Raw genomic sequence first — 18,788 nt, 5'->3', positions numbered from 1 at the left:
TAGCTGCTTGGTATTTGAGGTTAAAGGGAAAGAAAAGATAGCACGGACAGAGGGAAAGTTGAGTTGCCCATGATTTGGGGGGGGGGGGTGGTTTAAAAGGCTATCCTGATCACTTATCAATTTGAAATAAATAAAGGCATCAGAATGTCAGGTAACAAGCCTTAGTCCTGAAGTTGCAGTAAGAGATATGTGTAACATAACCAACTGGTTGGGGAAAGAAAGGATCTCATTATATCATAATTTAAAAAGTGTACAAACCAGGATAGGAAAAATATGGTGTGAGAAAGCTAGGAAAATTAAAGCTTAGTATTAGAAAAGGTTTTCTGACAATCTGATAAATTGGGGTTGTGAAATAATCTCCCCGGGGAAGAAGTATAAACCTGTCCCTTGAGACTTGTAAGATGAGACTAGACAAAATGTGAGAAAACGTTGGTAGGAGGTGATCTGAATGAATGACTTTCTGCTATTTTATCATAGAAGGAGACAGGATCCATGTTAACATTATGCATTTTAAAATAATAAACCAAGGTATGTGTAACATCTGTAGGTATGTATCAGATAAGAGAGACTATTCTAATCAGATATCTGCTGGAAGGAGGATGTTATTTCCACCTTACAGATGCACAAAGGTGCCTATATGAACCTGAAACGAGAACACTTTTGTACGAGTTCTCTGCTCTGGTAAATTTTGGCATATTCAGAAATGGTCAATGATCAAGAAAGAATTCCTCTTGCAAGTGAGTTCTCTAGATGAAACGGTTTTTACTTGCAAAATCTCTGAATCTAAAATCCCAAGCTGCTTCATACTGCTTTCAAATGTTTAATTTAAGGCAGACTGTAAAATACTGCTTTAATTTTTAGTATCAGCAGAATTCATTGGACTCTTCCATTTTTTTAAGTGATTCACTTTAGAGAAACACAGAAGGCAGACACAAGGACAGGAGAAGTGCATAGAAAATGAAGGGATTTAACTGTCACTTTTATAGCATGCAGGAGAGTTTGCAATTGAAGTGAAACAGTTTGCAGTGTTTTAAATGGAATACTAGCAGTTTACAAACCTTTTTCTTAGCTATTTCAATAAAGTAAAGTAGAACATTGAAATGATAAAAGATCTAAAATAAGTTGTATTCCTTTTGAGTAGCTTAAGAAATTATATAGTAGTATCTTTAGAGTTTGGTATTTTAGTTAAATTTAACTCCCTTAACTCAAGTATTATTTTCATTGTTCCTCAGGTCGTACTTACAATGATTTAAATCAGTACCCTGTCTTCCCTTGGGTTATCACTAACTATGAATCAGAGGAGTTGGATCTTACACTTCCTAGCAACTTCAGGGATTTGTCAAAGGTATTTGTCATCAGATGTGCCTTTTTCTCTTCAGTAATGATTGAACTAGTTTTCAGTCTTGTTCATACCCTCTGCTGTATTTGATACATTAGTAACATTAAATGCAAAACCATTAACAGTGTTTTGTTTCTATATGTATATACTGATAATAGAGAACAGATTTTAATGGGAAAATGAATTATTGATATGTGCTTATTGCTTCTGATTGTATCGATTTATGAAGTTTTAATGGACAGTGCTCTCAGTTGAAGCATGTATGTTACATTTAATTTCAAATTTTAAGAAAGTTAGGAATGCTAAGGCCACTAAAGACTAAAAATTAGCCAAAATAATTTCCTGTATATCTGATGCAAACACTGTTTTTTTTTTTTTTAGTAGCAAAGCCTATGATACTATTATATTTTAAGTATTTCTTAAACTGTTACCCTTATTCCCATCAGCAGAAACACTGTTTTCTCTCTTCCTCTCTGTATCCCCTTTAGGTATGCTTAAGCAATGCAGTTGTCTTTTGTCAGACCAACACTGTCAGGTTCTTGCACCTTTTCTAAACAACTTTTTCCTTCCTCACAGACAAGTCTTGTTTTTTTAATATTCTTTCCCAAATGAACATATGCCAGTGCAATATTAAGTAGCTTATTTAAAGCTTTTTTAAAATTCTCTTTCAAAATTTTCCGTCTCCTTATTTTTGCCAATCTAATTTTCACCTGCTTCCTTTCCTGTCAGTATTAGTTCCGCACCCTCTGTTTAATTTTCATATGACAGTTAATTATCCAAAAATAATTTTCTGTACAAATTTCTGTACAATTTTCTGTTAAAGCACCAAGTCAAAGTATAACTTAAACAAATTGATGCATCAATTTGTTTGGTATCCTCTTGAGAGTTAGGTAAATTTCAACACCAGTTTTTTCTCTTCCCTCAAGAAGGTCCTTCTTGTTTATTTATTTGCTCTATCAAGAAAGGCTTAGTTAATGTTTCCAGAAAGCTTTGCTAGTATTTTTACTTCCATGGTAATAGTTAGGTATCCTTTAAATTGCAGAATATGTGGCTTGCTTGGAAGTTGTTTCTAGAAGCTCAGTAAGAAGTAAAAACTGAAGGGTTTATAGCATCTGCCTCTGTTATTTGCTAATTTTAGCTTTCTCATATTTACATTTTAAAATCTTTTTGTAACATCTGAGAATTAACAGCATCTGTAACAGTGTCAAAATATTATAAAATTCTAAATATGAATATGAAAGAAAAAACTCAAAGGTACATCTGAAGCGTGTCGGCATCCAAGTTCATTGATTTTAGGCTGAGAGAAAGCTCGTTCCAGCTAGTGTATTTGTGTTTTAATTCTTTCTTTCCTCTATGTAAGGAAAAAGGGGATACAAGAAAGCCTCATCCTACAAAGAAAAAGCACCTCTTATTTCTCTATAAGCAGTAGGTGATTGACAAGCAGGATATTGTTCTAAGTTTACCCTGTGTCATATATCACGTTATGCTCTCCTAAAGCTAGCTATTATGGAAAATGACTGGGACATGGCGCACGGAAAAGCAGTTAATTAGTGGAAAAGATTAAGGAAATATTTTAATTATAACTTGTTTTTTTAAAACATGTCTTCCTTACAGATTGGTAATTTGATAGCAAAAAAAAAAAAAGAATGAAGATAAGTTTTAACAAATTCTTACTTTTAGTTCACAATTTTTAAGGTAAATATAGGTCTATTTGAAAAATCTCCAGAAAATTTTTTTTTGGACTACAGATTTAGTATTGTTACTTTAAAAAATGTAGTGTATTCATATACCTATGTATAGACACTATTTATATAATATTACATATATGTATGTATGTATATGCATGTGTGTATGCACAAATATATGCAATATTATAAAACAAATTTCAAAATCCATTAAGCACTGGATCTTAAACTTAAGTGAAAGTCCTCAAGTGTGATAATCTCCTTCATATGACTGACTTGTTCAATTAATACAACTTTTCGTGAAAATAGTTATAGAGAGGAATTGGTGATTGGCTGAATTACATTTGAAGTGAAAATTGAAAAATTAAAGAGTAACATCAGCTCTGTGTAGCTTGAATTAGTACATAAATTACAGATATTAATCACGAATAACTGTCTGATTTTGACATGACTTTTGCAAGTTCCATTTCCATTTATTAACCTTCTGAAAATATTGTATGTCATTGCTAAAAATAATTCAAGTCATAAAAGGGTTTTCTATTTGCCATACTTTTGAGGGATCTCCTTTTAATTGTATTTCAATTTTTAAACTAGTTGACACAGCCGACCCTATAGTCCCAGTCTGCCTTCCCCCATCCTGCAATAGAACTAAGTGCAGTATAAAGCAATCTTTCCTCACTTTAGGGTAGACACTACTCTTGCCTCCATTAAGAAGTTGGACAGCAAAACTGCTGTTGCTCTTTTGCTATGCAGTTGTATATTAATAGCAACTGATGATATGGATCTCTCTGCTGATGAAAGTAGTCTTTGAGGTTTACTAAGTGTACTTATAAGTTCTGAGGGAATCTTTCCATTGGTATTGCTGGGAGAGGAAAGCCAAATGGACACCACTCAGATTGTATCTATACACATACTTAACTCTCTAAATCATATGCTTGAAAACTTAAAAATTAGTACATAAGATAAATATTGCAGTGCTAGATGACAGTCAGACTGTATTATGAATAAATGGAGTTTCATTCATATTATCTAAGCCTGTAACAGGATATTCTTGGGAGCTAGTTATCTTTCACTGGTGATCAGTTGGCAGTTGCCCTATTACCGCATGGTGAATATATATACATATATGTATACTTAATATGCATTTTCCCTTCTGTTATCTATGGTTATCTGTTGTTGATCAGATAGAGCATCTTTATCTCCTAAAATGTAACTACTTTTCTGGATGAGTGCCAGTCCTTTCTGTAGGCACAGTGAAAATCTTTATGCCACATCTATCTCAGATACAGTAGTTCAGGTTTTGATTGCTGTTTAGGCATTTCTAGAAGTATGAACTCTATGCAGTTTAAAAGTTAAACTGTGTCAGATGATGAACTCGTGGCAAGTATCTGAAAAATGTTAACCAGCAATACCTTTCTAGTAACTAATAGTGAGAATGTTGAATATGTGTATTGTGATTTTGTTGTTGTTGTACCGTCATCTTTGGGGATAATGCTTCAAAATAAGTATTAATTATGTATTCTAGTGTGTCTATGCTTTTGGACTGTTAAAGATTTTTAAAAAGTCTAAAAATATTTCACTTACGTTTTACATGATTTTAACAGTCATAGTTTCAGACCAGCATAGCTATTTTGGTTTGGCAGAAAGGATGCCATGTCAATATTTTTACTCTTTTTTTGGTTCCTGAAAAATTAATAATAAAGAGTTTTTTAGAAGTTGCCAGTTAAAGTTACTTAATGTGACAAGTATGAATAACAGATTTGTTAATATATTAACTAGAAGTCCACAGTTAGTACAGATTTAAGGAACTGCAGTGTATAGGTTAAGTCAACACTTTATTTAAGCAGCTTCTGATGGCATTATTTTGAACATCAGTCACACAATGATAAACGAAAGCAACTGAAATGGATTGTGGTTAATATTACTGTCAGTCTGACAAACACTCCTGACAAATTCCAGAAGTGCATTGCCAGTCAGTTACCCTGCTTTGACTTGAGTGTTTATTTCTTAAGAGGTGACTATGGTTTGGAATGAGTATTACATATTATATTTATAGCTGTATATATTTTATTTATACAACAGACACAGTTTCCCACCAGAATGTTTCCCATTTTCTGCGTTACTTATGTTATTCAAAAGCACATTTTTTCCTTTTCCTTATTCAGTGGAAGCAATGAATTGTAGTACGTTTTAGGACTTGAGTAAGGAAAAAATGGAAGTAAGAATATTTGGAAAATACTGAGATATCAAAGCATGTCTTTATGCTCACCAGAGGTTGTTATAAGGTCTTGCTGTATACAAGTGACTGTTAATAATTTCTCTTCTACACCACACAAAATTTTTGCAAGATCATAAACTGACACTACTAGAAGAGAATTATACTGTTCTTAAATCTTTGTCTTCCCTATAGGTACATAGGTGTACATAATAGTACTTTTATTCTCATTTTTATCATTTTCATGCCATATTTGCTAAATCATCATCAATTTTATAACAGCTATTATGTAAGTAATGACTTCTGTTCCAACCAAGTGTACAAAAGCAACAAATAGCTCTCACCTTCAGTGCAGTGAGGAGTTTAATTGGTATGTGGGAGCCCCTGGTAACAAATATACTTTGACAGAATAGAAGTTACAAATTTTTTTACTATAACAAATTAGACTAGTTCTGTTGTTTTAACATAAACTTCACTGTTGACTGTTCTTCTTCAGTGTATCAGCCTGAATTCATTTTAAGGGTGCACATTCCAGGAGCAGAGAAGTTCACTGTGTATATAACTTGTGTTGGATGTCGTTCCCCTGTGAGGCCATAGAGTGGAATAGGCATTAAATGTGCTTAGTTTTCTCTTAACACCCTTGGCAATGAGATAGAAAGTAACAAGTGGTCTGATCTGCACCTACTGTGTTTTGGCAAATTTTTTAAAGAAATCTTTTTGCCTAGAGAGGTGTAAAAACATGTACAGGCATTCTGTGGACAAATGCTTTTCATGTAGGACTTGCAAAATGATGGTTTATTCAGCTTATCCTCCAAGAGAGGAATCAGCACAGGTCACTACCACTTGAAATGGATATACTCACCACTAACACTGGTCAGTGTCCTTCTAAACATAACGCATATTCCAAAATTGGGCGCTGAAGGAAGGTAAGAACAACAGTGGGAGCACTAACGATAGAAGGTTCAGTACTGATATCTTTTATTTTGAGAGTCAATTACATCTGGTATTGGGGCACTGTAAACCTGTGATGCTTGACACTGATGGACTGAGCATCTGCCCTGGTTGCCTTGTCACTAATTTCAGAGAGTAAATTTGTCATCTGTGCCTGTGACAAAACATACTGCTTACTTAAAAAGCATCCCAAACCCAAACAAGGTAAATTCTGAAGGAAGGCGCAAATATCATATCATTCCTCTCAGGGCAGCTGATGTGAAACAACAGGAAATCAAATATTTCAACCTTTGTATCAGAATCCCTGGCAGTTAAGAAGAGGTCTAGTGTATTTCCTAGAATTTTCAATCACCTCAAGTGATACTGGTAGAGCTGGCAAGACTGGCCCCAGTCTCCAGTCAGCCTGAAGCAGTGCTATTTGAAGAGGAGACGCATATTTTATTATGCATGTCTTAGAATTACTATATATTCCCTACTTGGTACCAGGTCAGCTCCCTCCTCTTGTCCTCCAGAAAATAAGCCCGGGAAGGAGCTGAGTTCAGAGTCCATCACCTTTGAAATGCAGGTGGAGCTGGCCTGGATGGCTTCAGAGAGAGTGTCACATGCTGTTTAAGTCACATTATTGTTGTAGAAATATATTTGTTTGTCTGTCTATCTCGCATCCCATCTACCTCATAGCAGGTCTCACATTCTCAGAAAAAAGAGATTTCCTTCAGTAAGGTTGTCTGGTAGGCCACAGTTCTGGGATCAGTTCTAGGGATAATCTCCAGAAGCAAGAAGAACAGTGAGGTTACTGCACTCTCAACTTCCATCTAAGGAGATGGTGCATGTATCTGGAAAAACTTTGAACACATTACATCCACATAAGCCCAGATTCTTTCAGCACCCCATGAAGTATACAAAACTTGTTAGTCTTTTATGATTTTTGGTATTTTCAATATAAAGTATATTTATCAGATTCTCTTTGGCATCAAGTATCAAGTTGTTACGCTTTTGTTGCCGAATGTAGCTTTCTTATTTGAGGAGAGGGACACTCCATCCCCTCCAAAACTCCACAGCAGAATAGGGAACAGTTGAGAGAAATCTTTATTGGAACTGATTTATCATCTTGCTGTAGCTGTACATTTGAGCGCCATAAGTGTGTGTGCAAAGAGGTTGACAGAGCTAGATATTGGATGTACCATGTCACAATAAACTTTTAAAGGAAGGAAGGCATTCAAACAGGAAACAGTACCATGAGCAGTACCTAGATTTTTAGGGATGCATGCGCTGGTACAATTTAGAGAACCGTAAAAGTGCAAAGTCTGTCTGGGAGAACAGACACCTTTTCCTCCCAGTCTGCTTTCTTTGGGGGAAAAATAAATAAATAAATAAATAAACACACACACACACACACACACACACACACACACACACACACACGTGTGTGTGTGTGTATATGTATATATAGGTATATGAGAGACAGAGAGAGCGAAAGAGGATGGTTATGTAGCTTTGTGATTGGGGTCCTTGCTTATGTTATGGAAACTCAAAACTCAAGCCCCACTTTGAAGAAAGCTATGCAAGAATATGAAGTTCTGTTGTTCACATTCCATGACAATACTACAACTTTTGGTCTATTTAGTATTTTTTTGGTTGGTACCAGAAAATCTGTTGTAAACTAATAGATCATATAAACTAAAATGCTCCCAAGCCTGATGTATTCCAAAAATTTGATTTAAAAATTAAAGTTTTTCCTACTTCTAAGCATGGAAAAGGTGATTTTGGAGGGACTTTTGACTGCCTCAAACTCTAGGAGATTCCTTTAAAGACTTCTCATCAATGATAAAATTGGTGAATTGTCCTTTCTGCTAGTTGAGTCAGTCTGTTACATCTTTTCCTTCGTTCCTTTGACACGTTTGACAATATTAGGAGACAAAGCTATGAACGGTGCCATGGCTCTGGACTGCACACGCAGCAGCGCGGGGCTGAGTGGTGCGCTGCGGCTCTCTCTTTCCATGGGCCCGGGCTTGCTTGTGCAGCACCATGGCCAGGTACCCCATCTGCGGCGACGCCTCCTGCCTGCCAGCCCAGGCACGGGGTGGGTAAGGACCATGGACAGGGATGACTCTAAACAAATTGGAGCGATTCTGTTAAAAAGCAGGGATATACCCACGAGGAAGACTTGTTTATTTAAATCAGTAATTGGACTGAAGCCCAGCATAGTTATGACCCCAGAGAGGTGTTAGTACTACACTATTTCCTGGATCTGAAACAATTCTAGCCTTTTGGATTTTGGTGGTAACCTCTGCTTGACACCCACTGGTGTAGTTTCACTTGCTGTCTTTGAATGGTGTTAGAATTTTGCAAAGTTAGGGAAACTTTTTGTACTGATATGTCATTTTCATCCTTGTGATATCTGCAGTATCCCTCTCCAGACCTTTTTCAGAAGAAATACGTGATCTCCATGCATGTTTGGCTGTATTCCTCCACAACTCTTACAGAGACCTGCTAAGACTGAAACTTCCCCCAAATACTTCTCCAAGATGATTTATCAAGATGGCCTTTCTGAAATCCTACTGTTAGTTTAGATAGTTGCTGTTCAATGTTATGGAAATTTGCAATGCTCTATACCTTTGACATAACCATCCTTTTATGTCTGTCCCTTTTTTCCTGTCATTAGTTGATTATTCTCTGGGTCAAACTGTCCCTTCTAAAGAACGTTTAAGTGGATGATAGAATGCATCTCACTGCCATTCTTCCTTTTTCTTCCCCTGTCCTCTTCATTTTCCACCGGCTTATATTCTGAATTCACAAGAAGCATGCTCTTTGTGCTTCAAATGCACAGAGCAGTTTTAGGATCAATTAATTCTTTTCAAGCAAGCAATCCTTCTTTCATTTAGGTATATAGCAAAAGCCAAGTTTACAGGATCAATAGGAATCATTTTTGTAATGAGGCTAATAATCTTCATCTTCCCCTGCCATCAGCAGGAGTATTGCTTGTAATGCACATATACCCAAAGTCAAGAAAGAGAGCAGCTCAGAATTGTCACCAAATATTCAAAATGCTATTCTTAGTTTGTATCGGAGGTTAACACCCATCCTGCCTTTGTTTCAGTTGTAGGTGCCCTGAACAGATACAGGCTTCTAATTGGAAATGAACTGAGAGGTCATGACCTCTTAAATGATCACAAGAAAACCATGGGGCAAATGCCTGGCCATAAAATATACTGGCAATCAAAGTGAAGTGATTTCATATGCATAGTATTAAAGTGGAATAAAATCTCAAATGCACGTGAGAGACACAAATGAATGCATGAGACATTCATTTGTGCTGAGCAATTGATTAAAGTTTATGTAAAAGTATACATATGCTTAATTAGTGTGCAAGTTTGTAGTTCAGTAGTGCATTCTTTGCAGACAAGGTATTGTTTTGGAATCTGCTACGGAGGGCTGTGATAGCGTTTGATACCGTAGTTAGCAATATGAAGGTAGAAAGTAAGACGTGAAGATTTTTCATTTAAATTTAAATTCTTCCAAAATTTTAGGTGCCTGGAAGTATATCTTGTTGCAAATTAGCTCTTGTTAAACACATTTTTTCTTCATTCTTTATGCTTACAGTTAGTTTATGATCCATTTATTAGCTTCAGACTTTGCAAAGCTTCTGTGTTTTGCACCATTAGACATTATTTATATTGACACGTTCAGACAGTCTAGTCTGTAGATCGTCTTTAGATCAGTTTCTGTTACTGGCTGTTCCTGTTGCGTGAAAGGCATGTGTGAGCTCTTAAAAAATCTTAACAATAATCCATATGTACAATTTAATTCAGTGAAGTTAATTTAAAGAGTGCATAGGTATACCTATAAATATTTCTAATTTAATTTCCATACAACTATTTTCTGCCTTTACTCAAGTCATTTTTGAACTTTCAGTTTGCCCTGAACAGCAAATTGAGTTTTAAAAGCATTTTGATAACACAGTGTGATCTGGTGTATTTTTTGGAATGGGTCACTTCAAAGAAATCCTATGAGGATAGGCAACTATTTTTAAAAACATCTTTACTTATGAAAAACTTGATTATTTTGGAATGTATAGATTATATTAAATTTATTCTAGAAAACATTGAGATAAGAGCATTACACTATTTCATCCATATGCAGCACATAAGAAAGTGCCCAAGGACCCTATGTTTGATAAAAATGCTGATCACAGTCTGCTGGTTATACTTGTCAGTTAGATAAAGGAGCTGCTGGGAAATAGTTGTCTGCACCCTAAGCAGTGCATGCAAGTATTAAATGAGGTGGCTGGAGGCCATTTATCTGTGTTTCTTCACCAGCGTAAATAAAAAAAAAATATTTAAGTGAAGAATTCATTTGCATCTCAAAATAACTGCAGGTTTGTTGTACTGAAGTGCCCTTGACTGGATTTGATTACTACCGTGCACACAAATCTGTATATGCAGAAAGATGCTGAGTGATTTAATATAAAGTTGTAAGAGAAGAGACAGTCCAGAAGCTCATCTAGTTCAATATCTTGCCTCTGCTGATAGTCAGTAGCCTAGTGAAAGAATGTAAGAAAGAGGGCAAGTAAAGCATCATCCTTCCCTTCAGCCAGCTCTGGCAATCAGAAGTTTAAAGATTTTGTGAACTGGAGAAATAGTCTAGACAGTCATGTTTAATGGCAGCCACTGATGGACCTATGCTCTATGAATAGTTTAGTTGTCTTTTTTCCTTTGTAACCTTTTAAACAAATTTATATTTGTTCTACATTGCACCCTGTGGAAATGAATCTAGCAACTCAATTGTATGAGAAGGTATGATTTCTTTGCTGTATAACTAGGGTATTTATGGCATTTTTTTAAATCTGTTCTCTGTGGATCATATGAAGTCTTGTTTGCCTGCAACTCTTGTCTATACTTGAAAGTAGCTTTAATTTCAGGTCTATGTTAAAAGAACAGGAAGTACTCTTTACAACTTGTTTTACATTACCATCCCTTTTGTTTCCCTTCTACCTACAAATTTTCTAAGTGTCAAAATTATTTGCGATACCTATATTCAGATTTATGGGTTAGAATTATAGTTGTGTGCACAATGACCTGCCAGTATCAAAGGGGAAGAAGCTTAACTAGATGGAACATTAATAAATAACCAGAGGATGGCTACTCAACTAGTTCTCCAAAGAAATATGTTGATGTCAGTGATTGGAAACGAAGGCAGCATAGCTATATGAATTTTTCTGATTTCACATGCTGAAGTCAAAATCAGTAGAGTGCACTCACTAGTATTGATAGTTATTGGATGGTTTTAGCATTGCCTATCCAAAAAATGTTCGACTGTAAGACTTACCAGTTCTTTAAGAAACCACTGGAAATTCAAGTTGGTGCTTCTGTTAAAGTTCTCAAAAACTTATTATACTAAATGACTAAATTATGACTTAGTATTGAAGTATACTGAAGTAAATCAATTTAGAAATGGAGGAGAAAAGATGGTCTATCATTTAAGTGCTCATTAGGGCAGTGCATAGAATTTCTGTCCCTTTGGCTTTAGCCATTTTCACACTGACATTCATAGTTTCCCTCTCCTAGCATGGTCTTAAAATAATTTCTCTGTACTCTGCCCAGTTTATCAACGTTTTTAATACACATTCAGTGCTTCAATTTTAGTCTTCTCATTGTCATAAATATGCCAAGTGCTGTATATTCTACTGCAATCTAACAGCAACTGCATTTTTAGAGGATTGCTTGTTTCATTACTTTATGTATTACCAACACATAATAAACTCCTAGAAGTAGCCAATACTTGCGATATTATTAGTGGCACATCCTGACCATCTGAGCAAAATCTCCTTTTCCCAGACAGAGGTATAAAGACAAGACGCAAAGTTTTGATTATACCCCAACTTCATCAGTTTAGGTTAACTAGGAAACATCTGTAATAAAATCATGTAAGGTAGATCTCACTAGTCTTTTATCTGTCATTGGTATGTTTAAGAACAGCCACAAAATGTCATGCCCCCTCCGAACTTATTTTCATTCACTGCTAGAACTCACCATCCTTCCCCTCAAACAACTGCATACCGTTTACTTAAAAATTAGGTCCTGCAATTCCCCCTGCTTCTTTAGAGGATCTCTTACCCTTAATCAATCTCCAGCTCAGATTTATTAAAGAACTGGACCCAAGAGAAAATTACATGCACAATCATCTGCTAAACTGTTTGAACTTCCCTCATTGATCTACTAAATAGATCCTTGAACCGGTCTAGAGAAGATTTAAAAAATGAAAACAAATAATCTACCAAGGAGAAAAACAGTCCTTAGCAATCCAGCCCCAAAAGCACTAGTTGCACAGCAGATGTCCAAATCCTACCTTATTTTAAGGCTGGAAGAAACGCCTTAAAATGGGAGATCTGAAGAGCTCAATTTCTTTTGTTTATCACAAAGTTTGATTATAGTCTATAAGCATCATTATATGCAGAAGGTCCTGGGTAAGCAGAGACTCTGTGATCTATCAGGGAGAGGCATAATACGAGTTTTTTGGTAACACACCGGTAAATTCGTAGCTGAACTGAAGCACATATTTTTAACAATGAGGATGACAATTATCAGTAGAAAAAGCTTCCAATAAAAATAGTAGTTTCTCCATGTACTTAAGAGTCAGATGCCTTTCTGGAAAGTGGATTGGCCAAATGCAGTTCATGTTATAATCAAATGTAAATGATTGGGCTCAGAGTCATGTAATGGAAAGGAATTTAATGGCTTGTCATACAAGCACAAGGCTAGATGAGATGACCTAATGGTCTCCCTGGTCCTTAAAACTCAATGAATATATGAAAAATATCAGTAATGAAAACCAGATAGTCATCTTGAAAATAAAATGTATGAAAAACAAACATCATACTTGGCAAAGATGCTACAAAGCATAACTCAGTAATACAGACAGTTGTATTCACAGCAATCCAAATACCTGGCTGGATGTGGAAAAGAAATCAGTATAAGAAATCAAAAAGAAAAGCGTCCTCTTTTTTTCCCCTCTTCCCCCCCCCCTTTTTCCTTCATCCTCCTTTTTTCCCATCTTCCCCCCTTTTTCCTGTTTTTTCCCTCCTCCCCCCCTTTTTCCCTCTCTCCCTTTTTTCCCTTTCCCCCCCTTTCTTTCCTTCCCTGAATACAGGACCCATGCTTAGTGGCTCATTGATTCATCAGTGTAATTATATAGACTCTTCTTTTAGGCAGACATCAAATGTTTTCTTAGTACTTTTTCCACACTGCTTAAGTTAAAGGACAGTTTTAGGAGCTAATGTCTTTGGCACTAGCAAGCCCAGAAGAAAGTTCTGCAGAGTGGAAGTAACTCTCTTCCCAGGGGAGCCATCCTTGGTAGATCAAATACCAGAGATTTGACAATGATTTGTATGTGTGTTGCTAGTCCTTGACACTCTAAATGTTTTATTCGGTAATGCAAATTCAAAACAAGCGTGAAAAGGAAAAAGATAAAGCTGAAACAATCATTAAGAAAATTTCTGAAGTAAAGGTTGGGAGAGGGATTGTGTGGAATATCGCTTAGAATGCTGGAGTGAGTTTAAGCTCTTCAAAAAAGAGAACAAAAATACACAGAAGAGATTCAAGCAATGAGGAATGCAAACGGGTGTCATGAGAAAGCAAACGCATGAAGAGCCGCTGATGCTAACTATTGAGCAGAACTAAGATTAAGAATAGCAAGGAAGAACAAAAAAGGTTATGAATAGAATGTGTAATAAGATGTCATGAAAGAAAATGCACAGAAATCATTCAGCATGTTTGAAAGCACAAATAGCAAAAACTAGGAAGATTTAGAGTGCGCCCCACTGAATTTGGTACTGTGACATTACTTACACACCTCCTAACTACTCTGAGGAAAGCCAAAATATTCTTCTGGTCTTACTGTAGAAATACGTTCTAAGAAATTAACTTAAAAATATGTCAGTGAGAGAGAAATATTAGTTCATAGTTTTCTGCCATAAAAGAAAAATATATTGTTAACATAAGAATAAGTTAATTAAAAAGAGAAGGTGAACTAGAAAACTTAATGGGCTAGGAAGCCATTTTTTCATGATAAAGTTCTGAAATACATTTTTCAAAGAATAATATTTTCATCAATTTTTAGAATCTTCTGTTTTCACTAGTCAGCATAGGCTTAGTTATTGGAACCACTGCTTTTCAGAACCCTTGGATACTTGCATAGAGCTCCTGATTTCCAGTAGTGATTAGGATTGCTGTCGTCTTCTTCAAAAAAAAAAATGGTGAAGACAGAACTAAGACTTATGTTTGCGGTAATTAAATGCAACTTGCTGTCCTATTCTCCACTCCAGTCTTTTATGAATTTGGAATATTAAATAATAATAATTTAAAAACTGTAATATTACGTGCATAAGCCAATAGTAACAGTAGCAATGTTTGTTTTAATAATAAAAGTCTGTGTAAAAGGCAGGTAAAGGCCACAGTGTAAGAACAAGGTATATCTGTTCCTTTAGAGTAACACTATTTAAAAATGAAGGCACGTAAAATAGAAATAAACCTCACCTTTTTTTCCTCTTAGATATGTAACTATAAATAAACATACTGTGATTGCTTCCTTATAAGCCTTTCGTTTGCTTATATTAGATCATAAGCTGTTTTCCAAAATGAACATAATCCTTTAAAAAAAAAAATTCATTCTTTAGCATGTGTATGTGTGGTAAAAATCCAGGAAAGATTCCACCATATCTAAAAGAGCAGTGAACGTTTTGCTTTTGTCTAATATGGATGTGGGACTATGTGATGAGGCCTCTTCTGAAAATGCGAGCAAGGTGTGCTGCTGTTGTAATAAGCGTAGCACAGAGTAAGATTAAGAACCAACAAATATAACCACATTCCATAGTTTCTGGACATACTTAACAGCAGTAGATGCTAAAAGTTATTGTGTTTTCTCAGTTATTTTTTAACAAACTATTCTTCTTTGGTCTATCTTAAAGAAAGAAAGAAAGCTTGGTCCAAAGACTAAGATTTACTGTATTCAGTACTTGGTCAAAATGTGAGATCTATTTATTGATTTATTTTGAGATACAGCTAGATTTGAGAACACTTAAAAAAATTAATATCAAATGACATCATTTTCTTAAGTTAGCTTATAAATTTCATATTTATAACACACATTCTTATAATAACTATTTCAGATCAAAACTAAGGTGATCACATCTTCGGAAAAGGCAAAGCAAAAACTTCCTTACCCCCGTTCTTCATCCATTTTGGACCTTTTTGAATGAACTCTAATTTGAAAACTCTGTATTTTATTCATCATTCAGTATAGTTGGAAAGCTCAGAACGCTTAAAGTGACTTCTTTCTTTGTCTTGTTAACTACTGTAATGACTTACTGGGAAATATCTTTCTCTGCTTTTTGTTTTTTTCCATCTTAAGACGTGTTCTCAATTGGTGGACTAATATCTAATTCGTCTCTCTACTAAGAGCTGCTGCGAAGAAATTATATTCTCAAATTCCTGACTGTGAATGCTTTCAGCGTGGTCTTCCTTCGTGATCTGTAGCCAGAGGGAAACCATGTTGAGTAGTGTAAATTTCATGTTGCACAGCTACATCCAGCCTAGCTTAGTTTGGATTTTCTCTTTTTCTCTTGCCATTTCTCCCCAGGAGAGAGAATCCAATATGTAATCATGATTCCCTGTTAATTTTGAAATATGAAATAACTGAGAAATTTGGACTAACATTTTTACTAATGTTAATCAAAAGTCAGAGGATATTTGAATATCCCTCATATGAGCTTTATTCTGTAGCTCAAGCTTAGTTAACTGTTTACAGTGCAGTGTAACACACTGGAATCACCTCATCCTTAAAAGCAGTTGTCAGAAAAATATGAGCCTGCCTGGTAGAATGTATTAGCCCAATACATTGTCTCCATTTTATTATGAAGCTGCTGGGGAAGCTGTGATATACAGCACTGTCATTACAGATCTATTGTTAGAAGGATTCTACAGTCTTCTGGGCGCTGCCATTAATTTATAGCAGTAAACAATATGTAGCCCTCCAACTGCAGCAAAGCAGAATCTTTTAATGAGGTGGATGTTATTACCACAATAAATCAGTGCATTCGTGTAATGTATAATTCAATGTGTGTATTCCCACTGTAACTTCTCTGAGTAAGCTGATAGTGTATCATTGTCAGTGCACAGCTCCACGGTTCTTTTTTTTTCCTAAGCTTTCTTTCATTTGGGGACTTTTTTATTTGCTTGCAAATAAATGTGACATGTCTTGATAGTTGTCCTGTTGCAGGCTTCAGAAGCCAACTGTAACAATAACAACCAAAATCAATACTCTGTGTTCTGGCTATATGGATCTCTGCATGATACGGTTTTTTGAAAAGAGAATGAAATCAATTCTAATTGGCTTTAGCTTTATATTCAAGGAATGTAATTCTATAACTATTGATTTGGGCTATGCTCATTTGGAGGGTAAAAAAATAGGAGCAGATAAAGTGAATACATAAAATGTTACAGAACTATACAGCACAGCACTGTTTCTATTTTTAATTCGTATGATTTGTCTACCAATGACCTTCTTTCTTCTTTTTTCCCTCAAGCATAGCTGCGTCTTTAGGGAAAATCAGTACAGATGGAGATTCCAAAATGGTTCTTGCAACAAAGAGACTTCTTGGAGTCAGTTTCATTCTTCCCTGGAATAAATTTGCTAAATCAGATAAAAATCCTTTCATACAGGAACCACTCTTTTTAAAGGGTTATATTTCAAATTAGTGAACTGCAAAAATAGTAATTAACCTAAGATGTTTTCTTTATCCTACTGCAATGTGAAAGCCGCTTTAAGTAAAAAATGTAAGATTAGATCTTAGCTCATTCCTAGATTGAATCTGTCCTAGAGAGAAACTACTTTGAAGCTTGTATGCCAAATTTCATGTGAGCTGCAAAGAAGTAGATACTTGAATAATAATAATCTCAGTAGCAGAGGTAGTTTTTCCCTTGAACTATACTGGAATTGGTAATTAGGTTATTGATTGTTCCTTCAGTTCAGATACTTTTCTTTTAGTCTTTCTCCTTGCCTTGTAGTATATTCTAAAGTATATTTATTCTTGCAGGACAAGAACAAGAAAATATTTTCGTGCATTTATTCTTCAGTTATACTTGAATGCTTCCATTGTCTTTTCAGAAGGGCATCACTTACATTAATAACATACAGAGTGTGCTCCATATGTATACAAAATTGTATTGCGTCTATGTTTTGCACTTATGTACCGAGATATTTTAAACCTCTTATAGCATTATACATGTGGAACTGCTAAAGTTCACATTTGAGTTTCTCAGTGATTTATGTGGAGTGTACTCATTTTTTCCAAATCGTTTTTATAAGAGCAAGTCTGCTGAAGAAAGACATGGTTATATATACCAAAACATTCTATTTCTTACATTGAAATAAATCCCAGGGTATTTATGTTACCGCTTAACAAAGGGCTTAACAAAGAATAAAAATGCTGGTGAAAATATGATAGACCTTTCCAGTCATACATATGCTACTTGTTTCTTTTCTTGTCCGTGCTTTTTATATAGATGGTCTGTCATTTTATTTGTCTATTTCATTAACTTCTCTTACTAATTTTTTCTCTTTTTTCCTGCATTAAATGCAAGGATGTTTTATCCATTAAGTATAACTTATCCTGAGATGGCAAATAGAAAACATACAAACAAGAACAGTAATAGTAAAATTCCAAGTACACTGTTGATAATTCTTCCACCCACTTGGTTTTTCTGCCAAGCTATCCAAAGTTGTTCCTGGTTGCTGCCTACAACTCGCTTGATAATTTATACACTCCCACCCACCCAGCCAGCCACCCGCCAGTTAACGCCTCTTTGTCCAAGACTCACTGCTACGAAGTGATTTTTAGTTATTAATTTGAATCAGTAGTACGTAGAAATTACGCCTCTATGAATGAAAAAGAGACTTGTTTCCAATCACCTGTGTGTGGGTGTAAGACGCGTGTGGTGTTTGAAATCCATAGCCTTATTCATCTGTTTACCAAATCCAGTGTTGGCTTTTGCAGAACACTAAAAACAGTCTTTTCCATGCATGCTAATAGTTCTGGTTACTGAAAAGAGCAACGGGAGTGTGACTAGGTAATAGATGTTATCTTTATTTACTTATACATTTATTTTTGCAAACCTTGCAGCCTATTGGAGCTTTGAACCCAAAGAGAGCAGCATTTTTTGCCGAGCGGTATGAATCATGGGAAGATGATCAGGTTCCAAAGTTTCACTACGGCACACATTATTCAACTGCAAGTTTTGCACTCACGTGGTTATTAAGAATTGTAAGTATATCTTTCAATATATCTTTTATATCTATCTATCTATCTCTCTTTAAGTGTGTGTGTGTATATATATATATATATATATATGTATATTTAAGAATATATATATATCTTTAAGTATCTTTTTAAATAAATATAAATATGTTTTACTTTTCTTTTAAATGATAATGAAAGCAACAAATGGTTCAGAATGTATAAACTAAAACCCAATGGCGTAGGAGACTATTGAGATTTTCTAGTAACTGTAATCAGTAACTTAGTTTGATTTCCAAGGATAAATCT

At 35.2% G+C, this 18,788-nt stretch overlaps 1 protein-coding gene across 8 annotated transcripts in view; it reads left to right on the top strand.

The window, feature by feature from the left end:
* The window catches only part of LRBA (LPS responsive beige-like anchor protein), a 407,526-nt gene that overhangs the window by 276,764 nt on the left and 111,974 nt on the right, over positions 1-18,788 (top strand). For all 8 annotated transcript variants that reach the window (XM_068942256.1, XM_068942262.1, XM_068942261.1 and 5 more), the window contains 2 exons: positions 1,233-1,345; positions 18,366-18,506. In XM_068942256.1, coding sequence (XP_068798357.1) covers positions 1,233-1,345; positions 18,366-18,506 — 254 coding nt within the window. The remainder of the gene's footprint in view (positions 1-1,232; positions 1,346-18,365; positions 18,507-18,788) is intronic.

This window comes from Struthio camelus, chromosome 4 (genome assembly GCF_040807025.1).
Source record: "Struthio camelus isolate bStrCam1 chromosome 4, bStrCam1.hap1, whole genome shotgun sequence".
Lineage (NCBI taxonomy): Eukaryota > Metazoa > Chordata > Aves > Struthioniformes > Struthionidae > Struthio > Struthio camelus.
The sequence above is the reverse complement of the archived record's forward strand: the minus strand, read 5'-3'. Positions and strand labels throughout refer to the sequence as shown.